General features: G+C 39.3%; 1 protein-coding gene across 4 annotated transcripts in view; it reads right to left on the bottom strand.

Moving 5' to 3' along the window:
- Positions 1 to 15,894, bottom strand: part of ASCC1 (activating signal cointegrator 1 complex subunit 1) — a 97,999-nt gene that overhangs the window by 55,602 nt on the left and 26,503 nt on the right. For all 4 annotated transcript variants that reach the window (XM_041749603.1, XM_041749602.1, XM_041749604.1 and 1 more), the window contains exon 6: positions 2,920 to 3,056. In XM_041749603.1, coding sequence (XP_041605537.1) covers positions 2,920 to 3,056 — 137 coding nt within the window. The remainder of the gene's footprint in view (positions 1 to 2,919; positions 3,057 to 15,894) is intronic.

Here is a 15,894-nt window from a genome sequence, read left to right as displayed (position 1 = left end):
TACTTGCTGGTTTTGAATCTTTCCAGCTTTTGAAAAAAGGATCTTCAAAAAATTTTTGCCTGCACTGCAGATTTTTGGCAGTGTAACTTTGTCCTATTTCAAAAGCTTTGCTGAATTTGAAAAACTACAATTACTGTTTTCATCCTGTCATGTCAAAAATTCTTAGGAACTATTAAGGCTGCTCTTCATTTCCTATGCACACCAACCCTGACATGCTTAAAAGGACTCAGATTTGGCATTTAGCCACAAAAGGCACCAAGAGACATAAAAGAGAGGAACTCAGTTAAATCCTCACATAGCTCAGGATAAAGCTTCAGTGATTAAAACCCTGTGACCTGATTTTCGTAGGTTAAGAAAAAAAAAAAAAAAAAAAAAAAAAAACTTCCCTAAACAAATATTTTATCTACCCTGAAACAACTTCTTAGCAAGATTATCCCAATGGCAGTCAAGAAAATGCAGCTGCTTTCAGTTTCATTTAACAAAAAACTATTTGGAAATAAAGTATCAGGACTTACTCTTAAACCAGGTAACATTGCTCTGCTTTGTGAGGTAAGGTATAAAGTTTTATCTTACACAAGGAAATTGTAAATATTTAATTTTCAAACAATTATTTTGAATTTTAGATTAAGACGGAGAGAAAACAGTTATATCCATCAGTGAGCAAAGATCAAGACAAAGAAGTATTCTTTGCAGACTGCAAACTCCATCAGCTCATGATTTTGCTCAAGAAAAATATCTTTTTTTTTTTTTTAAAGATTTTACTTATTTATTCATGAGAGACACAGAGAAAGAAGCAGAGACAGAGGCAGAGGGAGAAGCAGGGAGCCCAATGTGGGATTTGATCCCAGGATCACTCTCTGAGCCAAAGGCAGACGCTCAACCACTGAGCCACCCAAGATAAGACCCAGGGGTCTTATCTTCAAAACAATGGAAAAGGAGAAATGGCCCACATGTCATTATATTACACAGTTTCATATATAATATACATAAAATTTTTTAAATCCTTTTTACCTCGTCTTATCGAATGAACTAGGGAACCCATTTCTACAAGGCCATATTAAAATAGTATGGGACCTGAATATTATAACTGAATTTTAAAAATCCTCTTCAAATGAGTCAGTTTTCAAGTTTCTCTTATTCTTCATCAATCTTAAGAAAAAAGGAGTAAAGAGTAGGGAAGATGATTCTTTATATAAAGCTGTTAGGTCAGATGTACACATAAATTAAAATTTATAGTAGGGATCCCTGGGTGGTGCAGCGGTTTGGCGCCTGCCTTTGGCCCAGGGCGCGATCCTGGAGACCCAGGATCGAATCCCACGTTGGGCTCCCGGTGCATGGAGCCTGCTTCTCCCTCTGCCTGTGTCTCTGCCTCTCTCTCTCTCTCTCTCTCTCTCTGTGTGTGACTATCATAAATAAAAAATAAAAATAAAATTTTAATAGTAAAAAGAATAACAACTCTGCCCCCAGAATAGCAATGTTTTCCTGGAGCCCAAAGAGACTACTTGAACAGTTATTGGTATCTTACAAAACTACCTTATTTAAAAAAGAAAATTAAAGTGCATTTCTTGAAATACAATGAAGACCTTTGTAAGGAATCATGTTGTATGTTTGAGTTATTGTGGTAACAGAATAATGGCCCTCCAGAGACATTCACGTCTTATTCTCTGGAATTTGTAAATAGGCTATCTTACAAGGCAGACAGACTTTTGCAGATGTGATTAAGGTTAAGGAGTTTGAGACGGGATGATTATCCTGAATTATCTGGGTGGGCTCCATCAAATCATGAGTCCTTAAAAGCAGTGAACCTGTCCCTACTATGGCCAATATGTGATAACTTTATCACAGAGATAAATGGGTCAGAGTGATGAAAAGCTGCTACTGACAAAGATAGAGGAAGGGGGTGACTAGCCAAAGAATGTGGGTGTAGCCTCAAGAAGATGGGCTTTTTTAAAAATTTTTTTTATTGGAGTTCAATTTGTCAACATATAGCATAATACCCAGTGCTCATCCCATCAAGTGCCCCCCTCAGTCACCCCCACCCCCCGCCCACCTCCCTTTCAACCACCCCTCGTTCTTTTCCCAGAGTTAGGAGTCTCTCATGTTCTGTCTCCCTTTCTGATATTTCCCACTCATTTTTTCTCCTTTCCCCTTTATTCCCTTTCACTGTTTTTTATATTCCCCAAATGAAGTAGACCATATAATGTTTGTCCTTCTCCGATTGACTTATTTCACTCAGCATAATACCCTCCAGTTCCATCCACGTTGAAGCAAATGGTGGGTATTTGTCGTTTCTTTTTTTTTTTTGTATTTGTCGTTTCTAATGGCTGAGTAATATTCCATTGTATACGTATACCACAGAAGATGGGCTTTAAAAGCAAGGAAATTAAAAAAAAATTTTTTTTAATTAAAAAAAATTAAAAAATAAAAAATAAAAGCAAGGAAATAAACTCTTCCTTTGAACCCCCAGATAGGAAAACAACCCTGCTGACACTTTAATTTGAGCCTAGTGAAACCCATATCAGACTACCCCCACAGACCTATAAGATAATGAATCTTCATTGTTCTAAGCCACCAAGATTGTAATGTGTTAAGCAGCACAAAACACTAGTACAGTATCCCATACTGTTCAATACATAATGAAGAAAATTTCCTTTCAAAGAAAATAATGGGATGTCCTGTTAATAACAGAATTTGCCTACTAAACTAGTATAGTCTTTCCATAAAAATTTTTAATTTTTGCTTTAAATCCATTTTAAGCCTTTCGGACAGTGGTCCAATGTTAAGTACAACTGGGTGAGTCAACAAACCTTGTTACCATATGACAAAAACAAGTTTGCCTAAGCGCAAAACCAAGTCTGTGATACCAAAGAGAAGCCAGTAAAAGATGACCAGCCTTCCCCTTTCCTGTAGATTACTTACTCAATGAATTCCTCTTTACACTGCTGTAGCATCTCACATGTCTGCTGGATCTCCTGTTCACTCAAAAGCACCAACATCCCAATGGTTAGGTGAAGTTTTTTGGGATTCTGGAAAATGGTGCTATCAACCCCATGATCCTGTTATCAAAGGGAGAAAAACAAGAAACTCAGCCCACACAAAAGTAAATGGCAGGGAGAGAATTTAGAGTCCAGAGATAAGCCCACACATCTATGACCAACTGATTTTTCAACCAGATGCCAAGACAATTTAATGGAGAAAGATGAATCTCCTCAACAAATAATTCTAGGACAACTGAATAACCACATGCAAAAAAATGAAGTTGGACCCATACCTCATACCATATATAAAATTACATCAAATTGATCAATGACCTAAACATAAGAGCTAAAACCATAAAACTCTTAGAAGAGTTTTCTTAGGGGAAAATCTTTATGACCCTGGACTTGGCAATAGATTCTTAGATATTAATCAATAGAATGGGCAACAGAAGACAAAAATAGATAAATGAGACTTCACCTAAATTAAAAACTTTTGTGTATCAACACTATCAAGAAAGTAAAAAGACAACCTATCAGAAAGTAAAAAGACAACCTACAGAATTACAGAAATATTTGCAAATCATGGGAAGGAAAGGAAAGGAAAGGAAAAAGGAAAGGAAAAAGGAAAGGAAAGGAAAAAGGAAAGGGAAGGGAAGGGAAGGGAAGGGAAGGGAAGGGAAGGGAAGGGAAGGGGGGAAGGAAGGAAGGAAGGAAGGAAGGAAGGAAGGAAGGAAGAGAGAGAGAGAAAAGGAAAGAAAAAATGAACTTGAGTAGACATTATTCCAAAGAAGAAATACAAATGGCCAATAAGCACATGAAGATGTTCGACTTCATTAGGCATTAAGGAGAATGCAAATGAAAACCACAATAAGGTACCATTTCATACCAACTTGGCTGGCTATAATAAAAAAAGTAGAAAATAACAAATGCTGGCAAGCATATGCTTAATGGGTACAGGATTTCTTTTTGGGGTGATGAAAATGTTTCAAAGTGATACAGAGCTCATAGTTACATAACTCTGTAAGTGCACAAAATGCCAATGCATCATTCCCTTTAAAATGGCTGATTTTGGGGGCAGCCTGGGTGGCTCAGTGGTTTAGCACCGCTTTCCAGTGCGTGATCCTGGAGACCTGGGATCGAGTCCCACGTCAGGTTCCCAGCACAGAGCCTGCTTCTCCCTCTGCCTATGTCTCTGCCTCTCTCTCTCTCTCTCTCTCTCTCATGAATAAATAAATAAAACCTTTAAAAAAAAATGGCTGATTTTGTGTTATGTGAAATCTAAAACAAACAAAAAAAAAACACCGTTTCTATCTTAGCAGACAGTACAGTATTTTCAGGTAAAATATTATGTTTTAAGAATAAATTCTCCCAAGCAGAGAGAAGAATGAAAAATGAATATGGAGAGATATCCAGACACTGGAGTTGCCACATCAAATATAGTGAAATTCACCTCAATGAAATAAATTTTTTTGAAAAGGAACTGGTAGCCTGATAGAATGGCATGCTGGGGGAAACAGAATGCCTTCTAAATGTAGGCTCTAATAATATCTTTTGCTCCTTTACCAGCTCTGTTAGGCCCAGAGCAACTGGGATTTTTTCTTTGACGGGATTCCCCAAAGAACAATATACTCTCTACAAAAAAAAAAAAAACTGTTTCTGGGATAACTGAGTGGCTCAGTGGTTGAACGTCTGCCTTTGGCTCAGGGCTTGAACCCGGGTCTGGGGATGGAGTCCTACATCCGGGCTCCCTTCAAGAAGTCTGCTTCTCCCTCTATGTCTCTGCCTCTCTCTGTCTCTCATGAATAAATAAATAAAATCTAAAACAAACAAACAAACAAAAACACCGTTTCTATCTTAGCAGACAGTACAGTATTTTCAGGTAAAATATTATGTTTTAAGAATAAATTCTCCCAAGCAGAGAGAAGAATGAAAAATGAATATGGAGAGATATCCAGACACTGGAGTTGCCACATCAAATATAGTTATCCTTTTTCATCATTCCTTATTCCTTGCACTTCAAAACATTTGTGTCTGGGTAGCCAAAATAGTAAATAGACTCATAAATCTCCCTTTTCAAAAACAATTGAAGTGCAACTCATTTAACATACAATTAACCATTTTAAAGTGTACAATTTAGTGATATTTACTGTATTCACAATGTTGTGCAACCATCAGTCCTCTTTAGTTTCAAAACTTTTTTACCCCATAAAAACACTCCATAACATTCTCCATTCCGCATCACTCATCCCCTGGTAACCTCTAATTTGCTTTCTGTCTCTTTGGATTTATCTATTCTGGATATAGCATATAAAAGGAATCAAGGGATCCCTGGGTGGCGCAGCGGTTTGGCGCCTGCCTTTGGCCCAGGGCGCGATCCTGGAGACCCGGGATCGAATCCCACGTCAGGCTCCCGGTGCATGGAGCCTGCTTCTCCCTCTGCCTGTGTCTCTGCCTCTCTCTCTCTCTCTCTGTGTGACTATCATAAATAAATAAAAAAAATTAAAAAAAAAAAATAAAAGGAATCAATATATGACTGTTGTGCCCGACTTTTTTCACTTAGCATGTTAACTGAAAGTCCATCCAAGTTATACCGTGTATTGGTACTTCATTCCTTTTTATGGCTGAATAATATTCCACTGTGTATATATAACATAATTTGTTTATTCATTCACCTTTAATGGCCATTTGGTTTGCTACCATCTCATGGCTACTACACATAATGCTGCTATAAACATTCATGTACAAGTTTCTGTGTTGCCATGTTTTCAGTTCTTTTGGGTATATACCTAAGACTGGAACTGCTGGGTTACATAGTAATTTTAATGCTTAATTTTTTGAGGAATCACCAGTTTTCCACATCTCAATCATTTTACATTCTTAGCAGCTGTATAAGGGTTCCTATTTCTCTCCACCTTTGCCAACACTTACTACTTTCCTTTCAAAATTTTATTATAGCCATTCTACTGAGTAGGACACGTTACCTCAATGTATTTTGATTTGCATTTCCCTGTTGACCTATGATGTTGAACATCTTTTCATGTCCCTGTCGGATACCTCCTCTGGAGAAATATCTATGCGAATTCTTTGCCCATTTGTTGTTGAATTATACAAATTCTTTAAGTATTATGATACTAGGGATGCCTGGGTGGCTCAGCGGTTGAAAGTCTGCTTTCAGCTCAGGGCGTGATGCCGGGTGCAGGGATCGAGTTCCCCATTGGGCTCCCTGCAAGGAGTCTGCTTCTCCCTCTGCCTGTGTCTCTGGCTCTCTCTGTGTCTCTCATGAATAAACAAAATCTTTAAAAAAAAAAAAAGTATCCTGATACTAGTCCCATATCAGATCACGAATCCCTTTTGAAGCTAAGTAGGTATCAAGTTTCATTATGTTCATTCTGCAAATGAAGACAAGAAAAAAGTTAAGAATCTTCTCCTCCAGCAAAAGCAAAGCACAAATCCTACTTTGCATTGCCAAGTTCTGGTTCCATAATCTGATCCCTGGATTAATAAACTACCCCAAAGGCAAAGAAATGAATTTATCAAACACAGATAGCTTACATTCTGTTCTTGGCTTGCCTAAGACTGCCTAATTTTTGCGTTGGCAACAGGAGTTAATAGATTATTCATTTTCTAAGTGTTAATGGAGTTTGAGTTATTTTTATAACTGATAAAGAATTTTGTGATTCTACACATCAACTCAAATTGCCTCATTTAATTAAAGTGATTTTAAGGAACAATCAGTTGTAAATGTGTCAAGGAAGGCTAAGTGCAATGTTTATCACCCCAGCTGCTCTAACCAGTGGCAGGACCTGTCATTTTAGAAAGGCATACAAAGTGTTTAAATGCCCCTCAAATGATCCCAAAATCCATCCATAACTTCATCCCAAACTACAGTTGAGAATTGCTTCCTTCATAATAAGAGCTAGTATTTTTTTTTTTTTTGCCCTTATTCTGTTCCAGGCATTCCTATGCACTTTACATAGACAAATACCCTATGAGGAAAGATATATTATCCCCATTTTACAGATGAGGAAATTGAGGCACAGAGAAGTAAAATAACTTTCCCAAAGTAATACTGCTAGTAAGAGATAAAGCTAAAATTCAAACCCAAGCAGTCAAGCCACAAAGTCTACATTTTTGATCAATACTATATTGCCTCATTAGTAACAGCCATTTAGAAGAGGCAGGAACAATGTGATCATCACCCAGAGGCAAGTCCTTACACATTCAACAAAGCTCACACAATAAATGGATCTGATCACTAAATGGAGAATAAAGCAAATTTCATAATTCTCTAAAAAGAGATATTAATATTTGCCTTTCCTTGATGTGACACCATAAAAGCATGATCTATAAAAGAAAAAAAATAGGATGAATTGAACTTAATCAAATTTAAAAACTTGTACTTCATCAAAAGATTCCATTGGGCAGCCCCGGTGGCTGAGGGGTTTAGCGCCGCCTTCAGCCCAGGGTGTGATCCTGGAGACTTCAGATCGAGTCCCACGTCGGGCTCCCTGCAAGGAGTCTGCTTCTCCCTCTGCCTGTGTCTCTGTATCTCTCATGAATAAATAAATAAAATCTTTAAAAAAAGAAAAAAAAAGATTCTATTAAGAAAATGAAAAGACATGGGGCACCTGGGTGGCTCAGTGGTTGAGCATCTGCCTTCAGCCCAGGGCATGATCCTGGAGTCCCAGGATGGAGTCCCACATTGGGCTCCCTGCATGGAGCCTGCTTCTCCCTCTGCCTGCGTCTTGGCCTCTCTCTCTCGTCTCTCATGAAAAAATAAATAAAATCGTAAAAAAAAAAAGAAAAAAAGAAAATGAAAATGAAAAGACAAGCCACAGAGAAAAATATCTGGGAGAAAAATATTTACAATTCATATATCTAATAAATATAAATATATAATAAATTCTTAAAATTCAATAATAAAAAGATATATAATTCCATGTGAAAATGAACAAAGAATCTGAATAGACATTTCACCAAAGAAGATATACTAATGACTAAGAAACATGTGAAAAGATGCTGAACGTCATTAGTCATCAAGGAAATGCACATCAAAATCAAAATGAGATATTGCCTCACCCCCATCAGAATGACTATAATCAAGACAGACATTAAGGACATGGGGAAACTGAACTGCTCATATATCGTTAGGGTAGAAGGCCATAATATGCACAACACACTCTAAATGGTTCAGAAAGAAAGAAAAAAGGGAGAATGATAAAAACAGAGTGTTCTGAGTATGAGTAAAGGGTGCTATCCTTAGTCTTACAACTTTTCTGTGAGCTTAAAATTATTAGTATCCTACTGGTACTGTAACAAATTACCACAAATTTAATGGTTTAAAACAATACAAAAAAACTTATTACCTAGCAAAGGGAAGCTCTAGAATTTTTCCTTCTTTACCTTATTCTCTGAGAGCCTATCACTTAGGTCAACCTGAGTTCACTTGCCAAGAAAATACTAAATACTGGGAAACAAAACATAGAGAACACAAAAGAGCAGGAAAAAGAACAGATGGGATATCTAACGGCCACACAATCTGAATTCTTCTGGAGAACTCTGAGTCATAAGCCTTCATTCTTTAACTGTATTAGAAATTATATCATTTATATGTAATCCCACTGGACAGTCTTTTAGTAAATGGAGAAACACCCTGAATTTTAGCAATGCCATCTATGAAGAAAAATCTTTTCTCTTACTGAATTATCTAAATTTAATGTGGAACCAAACAATCTTCAAGGCGATGGTATAAATCTCTAGAGCCACTATTTGTCTTTGCTCAGAATATATCATATTCCTACCCACAAGCCTCTTGACTGAAATGAATAAAGACCAACAGCAAATTCTTTACTCCAGGGGTTTTAATTACACTGGGCCATGCTCCAAGTTCACCATTACTTGCAGCTAGAACGATTTTACTCCATTAGGCTGGACAACCAGGCTGGTGCCTGAAAATTCTAATGGTGACGACTTTCCACCCAACAAGAAGCAGCAAAGGGTGAGGTAACAGAATTCCCTAGAGCAGTTCTGTCTAAATGAAAAAAAGAGTGTATCTTTAGGGCTAAGTCATATCTAAAGTGTTTATTTGTTGTTGTTTTTTTAAAGATTTTATTTATTTATTCATGAAAGACAGAGAGAGAAAGAGGCAGAGGGAGAAGCAGGCTCCATGCTGGGAGCCCGATGTGGGACTCAATCTCGGGTCTCCAGGATCATGCCCTGGACCCAAGGCAGGCGCCAAACCGCTGAGCGACTCAGGGATCCCCTAAAGTGTTTATTTGTTAAATAAGGGCTTATCCAAGAAGAAAATGATGCTCCAGCTACCTCCCCAAAGCTGGTGTGCAGGCCTCAGCCACAGTACAGAGTTCCAGGTCACATCCTAAACTAAGCAGTCTCAGGTACAAAACCTTACCCCTGTCCTTCAAACTGCAGCTCCATGATTTATCACTAGCAACTACCACATCCTCACAGGCCCTTCACTGATTGCACTTTTAATCCAGCACATGGGCTCCACTGGGGCAGAACTGCTGGCAATGCTATCAGCATGAACAATTAACAAGTAATAGCAAAATCTAAAAATGTCAAGCTTGGGGAAAAGGCCAGTGGAGGAAAGTATGGATTAGCCCACCATGGAGCATTCACTCATTCTCTCTGCTTCCTTAAAGCCCCAGGTAGAACTCAATCATCCTCTCCACACAGATGGGATATAACGCAGGCACATCTGCCAGAGCTGTCAGCTAGCAAGGGGAAGCCTCCATGCCATTACATAAGAGTTAAGAACACCTATGAATCTAATGCAAACCTGTACCACCAGAAGCACTCTGATTTGACATTACATGCTGAGAACCAGAGACAAAACAAAACAAAGCAAAAAAATTCCTCAAATTATATTCACAGTTATCATCTTCTAGGAGCTCCAGGCATAGCAAAGGTTCGTGATTTAGCTATAAAAGGCCTTTAAACCTGGAATACAGAGTCTAGGGTTCTAATTTTGACTCTGTTACAAACCAGCTATAATTAGGCAAGCAATTTCACTTCTCTGGACCTCGTTTTCCTCGTTTGTAGGAGATGGCCTAGTTTACCTCCACGTCAAAGGTCCTATAAATTTTTTACATGCTCCCACAAAACCTATAATTAAGTACAAAATAGGTATTCGTGAGGGATCCACCAATTCACTTCCTGATATTCCATGCAAGGACAGGAAATAAACATGGGAGCCTTCCCTATGCTCATATTTTCTTTCCTTTTATATGGCTAAACCCCATGAAATCACTTCTGGGCAAGTGACATAAATCTCATTCACACAGGAAAGTTATTCAAACAAGGCAGACTGGTGAAAAGAGCATTTAGCTTTGCAACCAGACAGGCCTACATTCAAATTCTAATTCTGCCTCCTATCAGCAGTGTGACCCGAAGTGAGTTACTCAATTGTCCTGAAACTTCAATTTCATCATCTATAAAAAGGACATTTCCCTCACAGAACTGTTCTGAGTATTAAAAGAGACATGTGTGAAGCCTCTGGCACACAGTATGGAATAAATACAGGCTTCCCCTGCTTCCTGCTTCTTACATGGCCATGTACCACTCTAAACAAATACCATCTCTGCTCGCTTTATAAAGCACCATCAAGAGCTAATTAAATGACTCTGCTGAGTCATTTCTATTATTCTTTAAGAATGTTCAAGAGAGGGGATCCCTGGGTGGCGCAGCGGTTTGGCGCCTGCCTTTGGCCCAGGGCGCGATCCTGGAGACCCGGGATCGAATCCCACATCGGGCTCCCGGTGCATGGAGCCTGCTTCTCCCTCTGCCTGTGTCTCTGCCTCTCTCTCTCTCTCTCTCTCTCTGTGACTATCATAAATAAATAAAAATTAAAAAAAATTAAAAAAAAAAAAAAAAAAAGAATGTTCAAGAGAGTCTCTATATGTTATTAAATATCTTAAGTTGAATATGCTTCAGAAAACAGAGTTTGGATTGGATTCTTCTGGCTTATAAATTCTATACAGACGTAATTACGGGAAAGTGGAGATTCTTAAAAACAAAGGACAAATATTCAAACATTAGATTTTATACTGACCAGAAAAAAAGAATGCACTGTCTAAATATCCTTACCCATAAAAAGGAGCAAAGAGTATCCTCCCTTCACTAAAGAATGCATCCTTCTTATCTTTAATGAAAACAATGAGGGGTTAACCCTACTTTTCTCTTTTTTTTTTAAGATTTTTTTTTATTTATTTATTCATGAGAGACACAGAGAGAAAGAGAGGCAGAGACACAGGCAGAGGGAGAAGCAGACTCCATGCAGGGAGCCTGACGTGGGACTCGATCCCAGGTCTCCAGGATCAGGCCCTGGGCTAAAGGTGGTGCTAAACCGCTGAACCACCAGGGTTGCCCCTAACCTTACTTTTCTAAAAGCTTGACTATCCTCCTTAAGTTAGTTGTAAGCACTAATTCACAATCTATCTACCAACCTACATTCATTTCCAGACACTGATCACTCAAACATTAGTAATGTGTTAACAGTACACCACTTCTTCAAATCAGACCCTTAGCTTCTTTTGGATGCCACGCTTTTCCTCATCACCCATACTGTAATCTATGGCATTATTACAGAAACAGCTAACAGTTATACAGCACTAGCTATATATGTGCCATGCTCTGCACATAGCTTAAACACCATAATCTATTAACACATTTACTCTTCATATCAGCAGTAAAGATGGGTACTATTATTATCCCCACCTTAGAGACCTCTGTAATATTTCTGGAGTACATAACCTCCTAAATAAACCCCAGATCTAGTCTTTTCTTTTTTTAAAAGATTTTATTTATCTGACAGAGAGAGGGAGAGCACAAGCAGGCGCAGCAGCAGGCAGAGCGAGAGTGAGAAGCAGGTTCCCCGCAGAGCAGGGAGCCCGACATGGGGTTCTATCAGGGATCATGACCTGAGCCAAAGGCAGATGCTTAAACAACTGAGCCACCCAGGTGCCCCTAGTCTTTTTTTTTTTATAGACTCTATCAATAGGTTCTAACTGGTAGTTGTCTCTGGTACCCCACTCCTTAACCCTCAATCCACTCTGCACACTGCCTTCAGAATTATTTTTCTACAATTCTAAGTTAATAATTTTTTATACAAAGCTTTAATTTATTTGTGTGTGTGTATGTGAGAGAGAGAGAGAGAGAAAAAGTGAGCAAGCACAAGTGGGGGGAGAAAGACAGAGGGAGAGGGAGAAGCAGGCTCCCCAGTTAGCAGGGAGCCCCACGCTGGGCTCAATCCTAGGATACAACCAAAATCCTTTACCCATACAAGACCTTTTACCACCTGGATACCATTCACCTTGCCACTCTTCCCTACCCTACCCACTTCTAGACTCTACTCTTAAAAACCTCCCCACTCTCCCCTGAAAACAGACTAGAACACTGCCATACCTTGCAGGTGCCATTTCCCCTGCAGAGAATGCCCACCCCCTACTTGCCAACCTGGCACAAGCTTTTATTCTTCCATCAAGACTCTGCTCAAGTGTCACCTCCCTTTTCCAACCACTGGAGAACATCTTCTGTAGGTACCCATGCAGTCCCCCCTAATGGCACCTATTGCACAATGCTGTAATTATATCCACATGATTTCTCTCCCTAGAGTACAACATCCATAAGAGTAGAGTCCATCGTTAGTACATAATACATAACCTGGCAAATGGCAGACATCTAATAAATACCGAATGAATAGAAGATAAACATTTGTTCAAAGCAAATATCTCCATTCAAATTGTGCAATATATGAATCTTATAAACATTTCTTACTTTCTGGAAAGAAAATGAGTGGGAAAAATTAGAGGGTGACAAAACATGAGAGACTCCTAACTCTGGGAAACAAACAAGGGATAGTGGAAGGGGAGGTTGGTGGGGCGATGGGGTGACTGGGTGATGGGCACTGAAGGGGGCACTTGACGGGATGAGCACTGGGTGTTATACTATATGTTGGCAAACTGAACTCCAATAAAAAAAACTATATATATATATATATATATATATATACACACACACACACACACACATATATAAAACATTTCTTACTTTCCTACCCAACAGCAAGACTCAGGAATTTACAATTTTTCTTACAACCAAAGACAACTATTCCATCTCCATCCTAAATTAGTTCATAAGATAATTAAAAATCCCACAACTCCCCTTATATATGAAGAATCCTAAATTATACACCAAAGGTTTTATATATAAATTTTCTTCTTCAATGAATACTAAATGGAAAAATAATCCCAACTCGGGGGGCGGGGGGAGGACCCAGATCCATTAGTCCCTTCTGCCCAGTGTCAGCCTTCACATTACAATGTGAGCAGAATTATGTAGTTTCTGGAGCTATAACCTATCCAGGTTCTCCCAGCAGCCTGAGAAACCCCCTGTTGCTATAAGCCCTCAGAATGCTCCACCAAACACATTTTTGAATTACTGTTTTTCATTACTGATGTGCTTTCTACTGGACCCTGCTGTGAGATAAAATAGAATTATAGCAGCATTACCAGCTATAGAATGACTGAGAGATATACAGGGTTTTAATATACTTCTTGAACTCACAGACAGTGAAGACATCTTTGAATATTAATGCAAGAGACGAAAGAGTGAAAAAGTAAGGTGCAGTTTATCTACAGATCACACAGATGAAAAATACCTTGCAGATGTCTGCGAGCAGCTAAATCCTACATTAAATACTCAGGCTTAGAGAGCTGCAGCACAGGGATGAGAGTGATAATGTCTGGAGTGAAATAACATTTCTTATAAACTGATCAGCACAAAGGAAGGTGATTTCAGAAAACGCTCTTCTAAAAGGTAAATTCACAGTTTCCTTGGAGAATCAAGGGTGAGGTCAAGGACAAGCATGCCACCAAATAAAGACAGAAAAGAGACTTTTTTAAAGGAATAAAAGTTCAAGGAAGGGTGAGGGAAAGATACCATATGACCTGGGAAGAGAAAGGTCCTCTGTTATATCAAAAATGTGACCTTCACAACAATGTTTAAAAATGAAAACTGGGCAGCCCAGGTGGCTCAGTGGTTTAGTGCCGCCTTCAGCCCAGGGTGTGGTCCTGGAGACCCAAGATCGAATCCCATGTCTAGCTCCCTGCATGGAGCCTGCTTATCCCTCTGCCTGTGTCTCTGCGCCCCCCCCCCCCAAACGTGTGTGTCTCTCATGAATGAATGAATGAATGAATGAATATAAATAAATAAATAAATAAATAAATAAATAAATAAATAAATAAATTTAAAAAAGAAAATTAAGGGCACCTGGGTGGCTCAGTGGTTGAGTATCTACCTTTGGCTCAAGTTGTGATCCTGGGGTCCTGGGAGTCCCGTATCAGGCTCCCCACCTGCTCCTCTCTCTCTCTCTCTCTCTCTCTCTCTCTCTCTGCGTCTCTCATGAATAAATATTCTTTAAAAATAAAATAAAAATGAAAATGGAGGGGCACCAGGGTGGCTCAGTCAGTGAAGCATCCAACTCTTTTTTTTTTTTTTTAAAGATCGTATCTATTTATTTGAGAGAGGAGTGTGCATGTGCAAAAAAGAGAGCGAGCACGCACATAAGCTAAGGGAGGGGCAGATCCATCTGAGAGATCCCTCTGAGAGAGTGAGAAGCAGACTCCTCACTGAGCAGGGAGCTCGATGCAGGGCTCAATCCCAGGACCCTGGAATCATGACCTGAGCCAAAGCTAAAACCAAGAGTCAGATGCTTAACCAACTGAGCCACCTAGGTGACCCTAAGCGTCCAACTCCTGACTTCAGCACAGGTCATGATCTTGAGGTCATAAAATCAAGCCCAGAGTGGGGCTCTAGGCTCAGCAGAAAGTCTGCTTGGGACTCCCCCTCTTCCTCTGCCCCTCCCCTTCCACGCTCTCTTTCTTAAAATAAATAAATATTTTTTAAAAATGAAAATTAAGGGCACCTTGGTGGCTCAGTCAGTTAAGCACCGGACTCTTGGTTTTGGTTCAGGTTGTAATCTCGGGTTTATGGAATCAAGCCCCTCATTAGGCTCCACGCTCAGTGTGGAGTCTGCTTGTTGCTCTCCTCTCTCCCTCTGCTCCCTCCTACTCTCTCTCTCTAAAATATATAAAGTCTTTAAATATATGTGGTAGGCAGAATTCTAAGAATAACCTTCAATGACCCAGACTCTCATATAATCCCTTCTCCTTGGATTGGGGGTAGAACCTATGAAAGTAATGAGACGTCACTGCTATGTTATATGGTCCAGTTAACCTTAAGATAGGGAGATTATCCCAAACGAGCCTGATCTATACACATGAGCTCTTTAAAAAAAGCAGTTTTCTCTGGCTGATGGCAGAAGTCAGAGATTTGAAGCATAGGGGAATTTAATAGAAGCTAGAAGGGGTACGTATCAAGGATATGGGGACTCAGGACTACAGCCACAAGGAACTGAACTTGGAAGCAGACTCTTCCCCAGGGCCTCTGGTGTGTTCCAAAATGGCCAACACCTTGACCTCAGCCTGTGAGACGCTAAGCAGGGAACCCAGTTGAACCCACAAGATTCTCTGATCTACAGAACTACTAAGTACTGTGAGATGATAAATGGATATTGTTTTAAGCTACCAAGATTGAGGTAATTTACTATGCAGCAACAGAAAACTCCTAATAGGGTAGGGTACAAATGTAAACTAATAAACTCATATTTCAATAGTACCTTTCACACCAGAGATCCCAAAAGGACTTGATATGTTTGACATAACTATCCAAGAGGATAAATTCACCTTTTAAAAATATTATTTATGGGGGCCGGTTGGCTGGCTCAGATGATGGAGCATGTGACTCTTGATCTCAGGGTCATGAGTTTGATCCCCATGTTGGGCATGAAGCCTACTCAAAAAAAGAGAATAAAAATCTTTCAAAATACTATTAATAT

The sequence above is a fragment of the Vulpes lagopus genome, chromosome 3 (genome assembly GCF_018345385.1).
Source record: "Vulpes lagopus strain Blue_001 chromosome 3, ASM1834538v1, whole genome shotgun sequence".
In the NCBI taxonomy this organism is placed as follows: Eukaryota; Metazoa; Chordata; class Mammalia; order Carnivora; family Canidae; genus Vulpes; species Vulpes lagopus.
The sequence above is the reverse complement of the archived record's forward strand: the minus strand, read 5'-3'. Positions and strand labels throughout refer to the sequence as shown.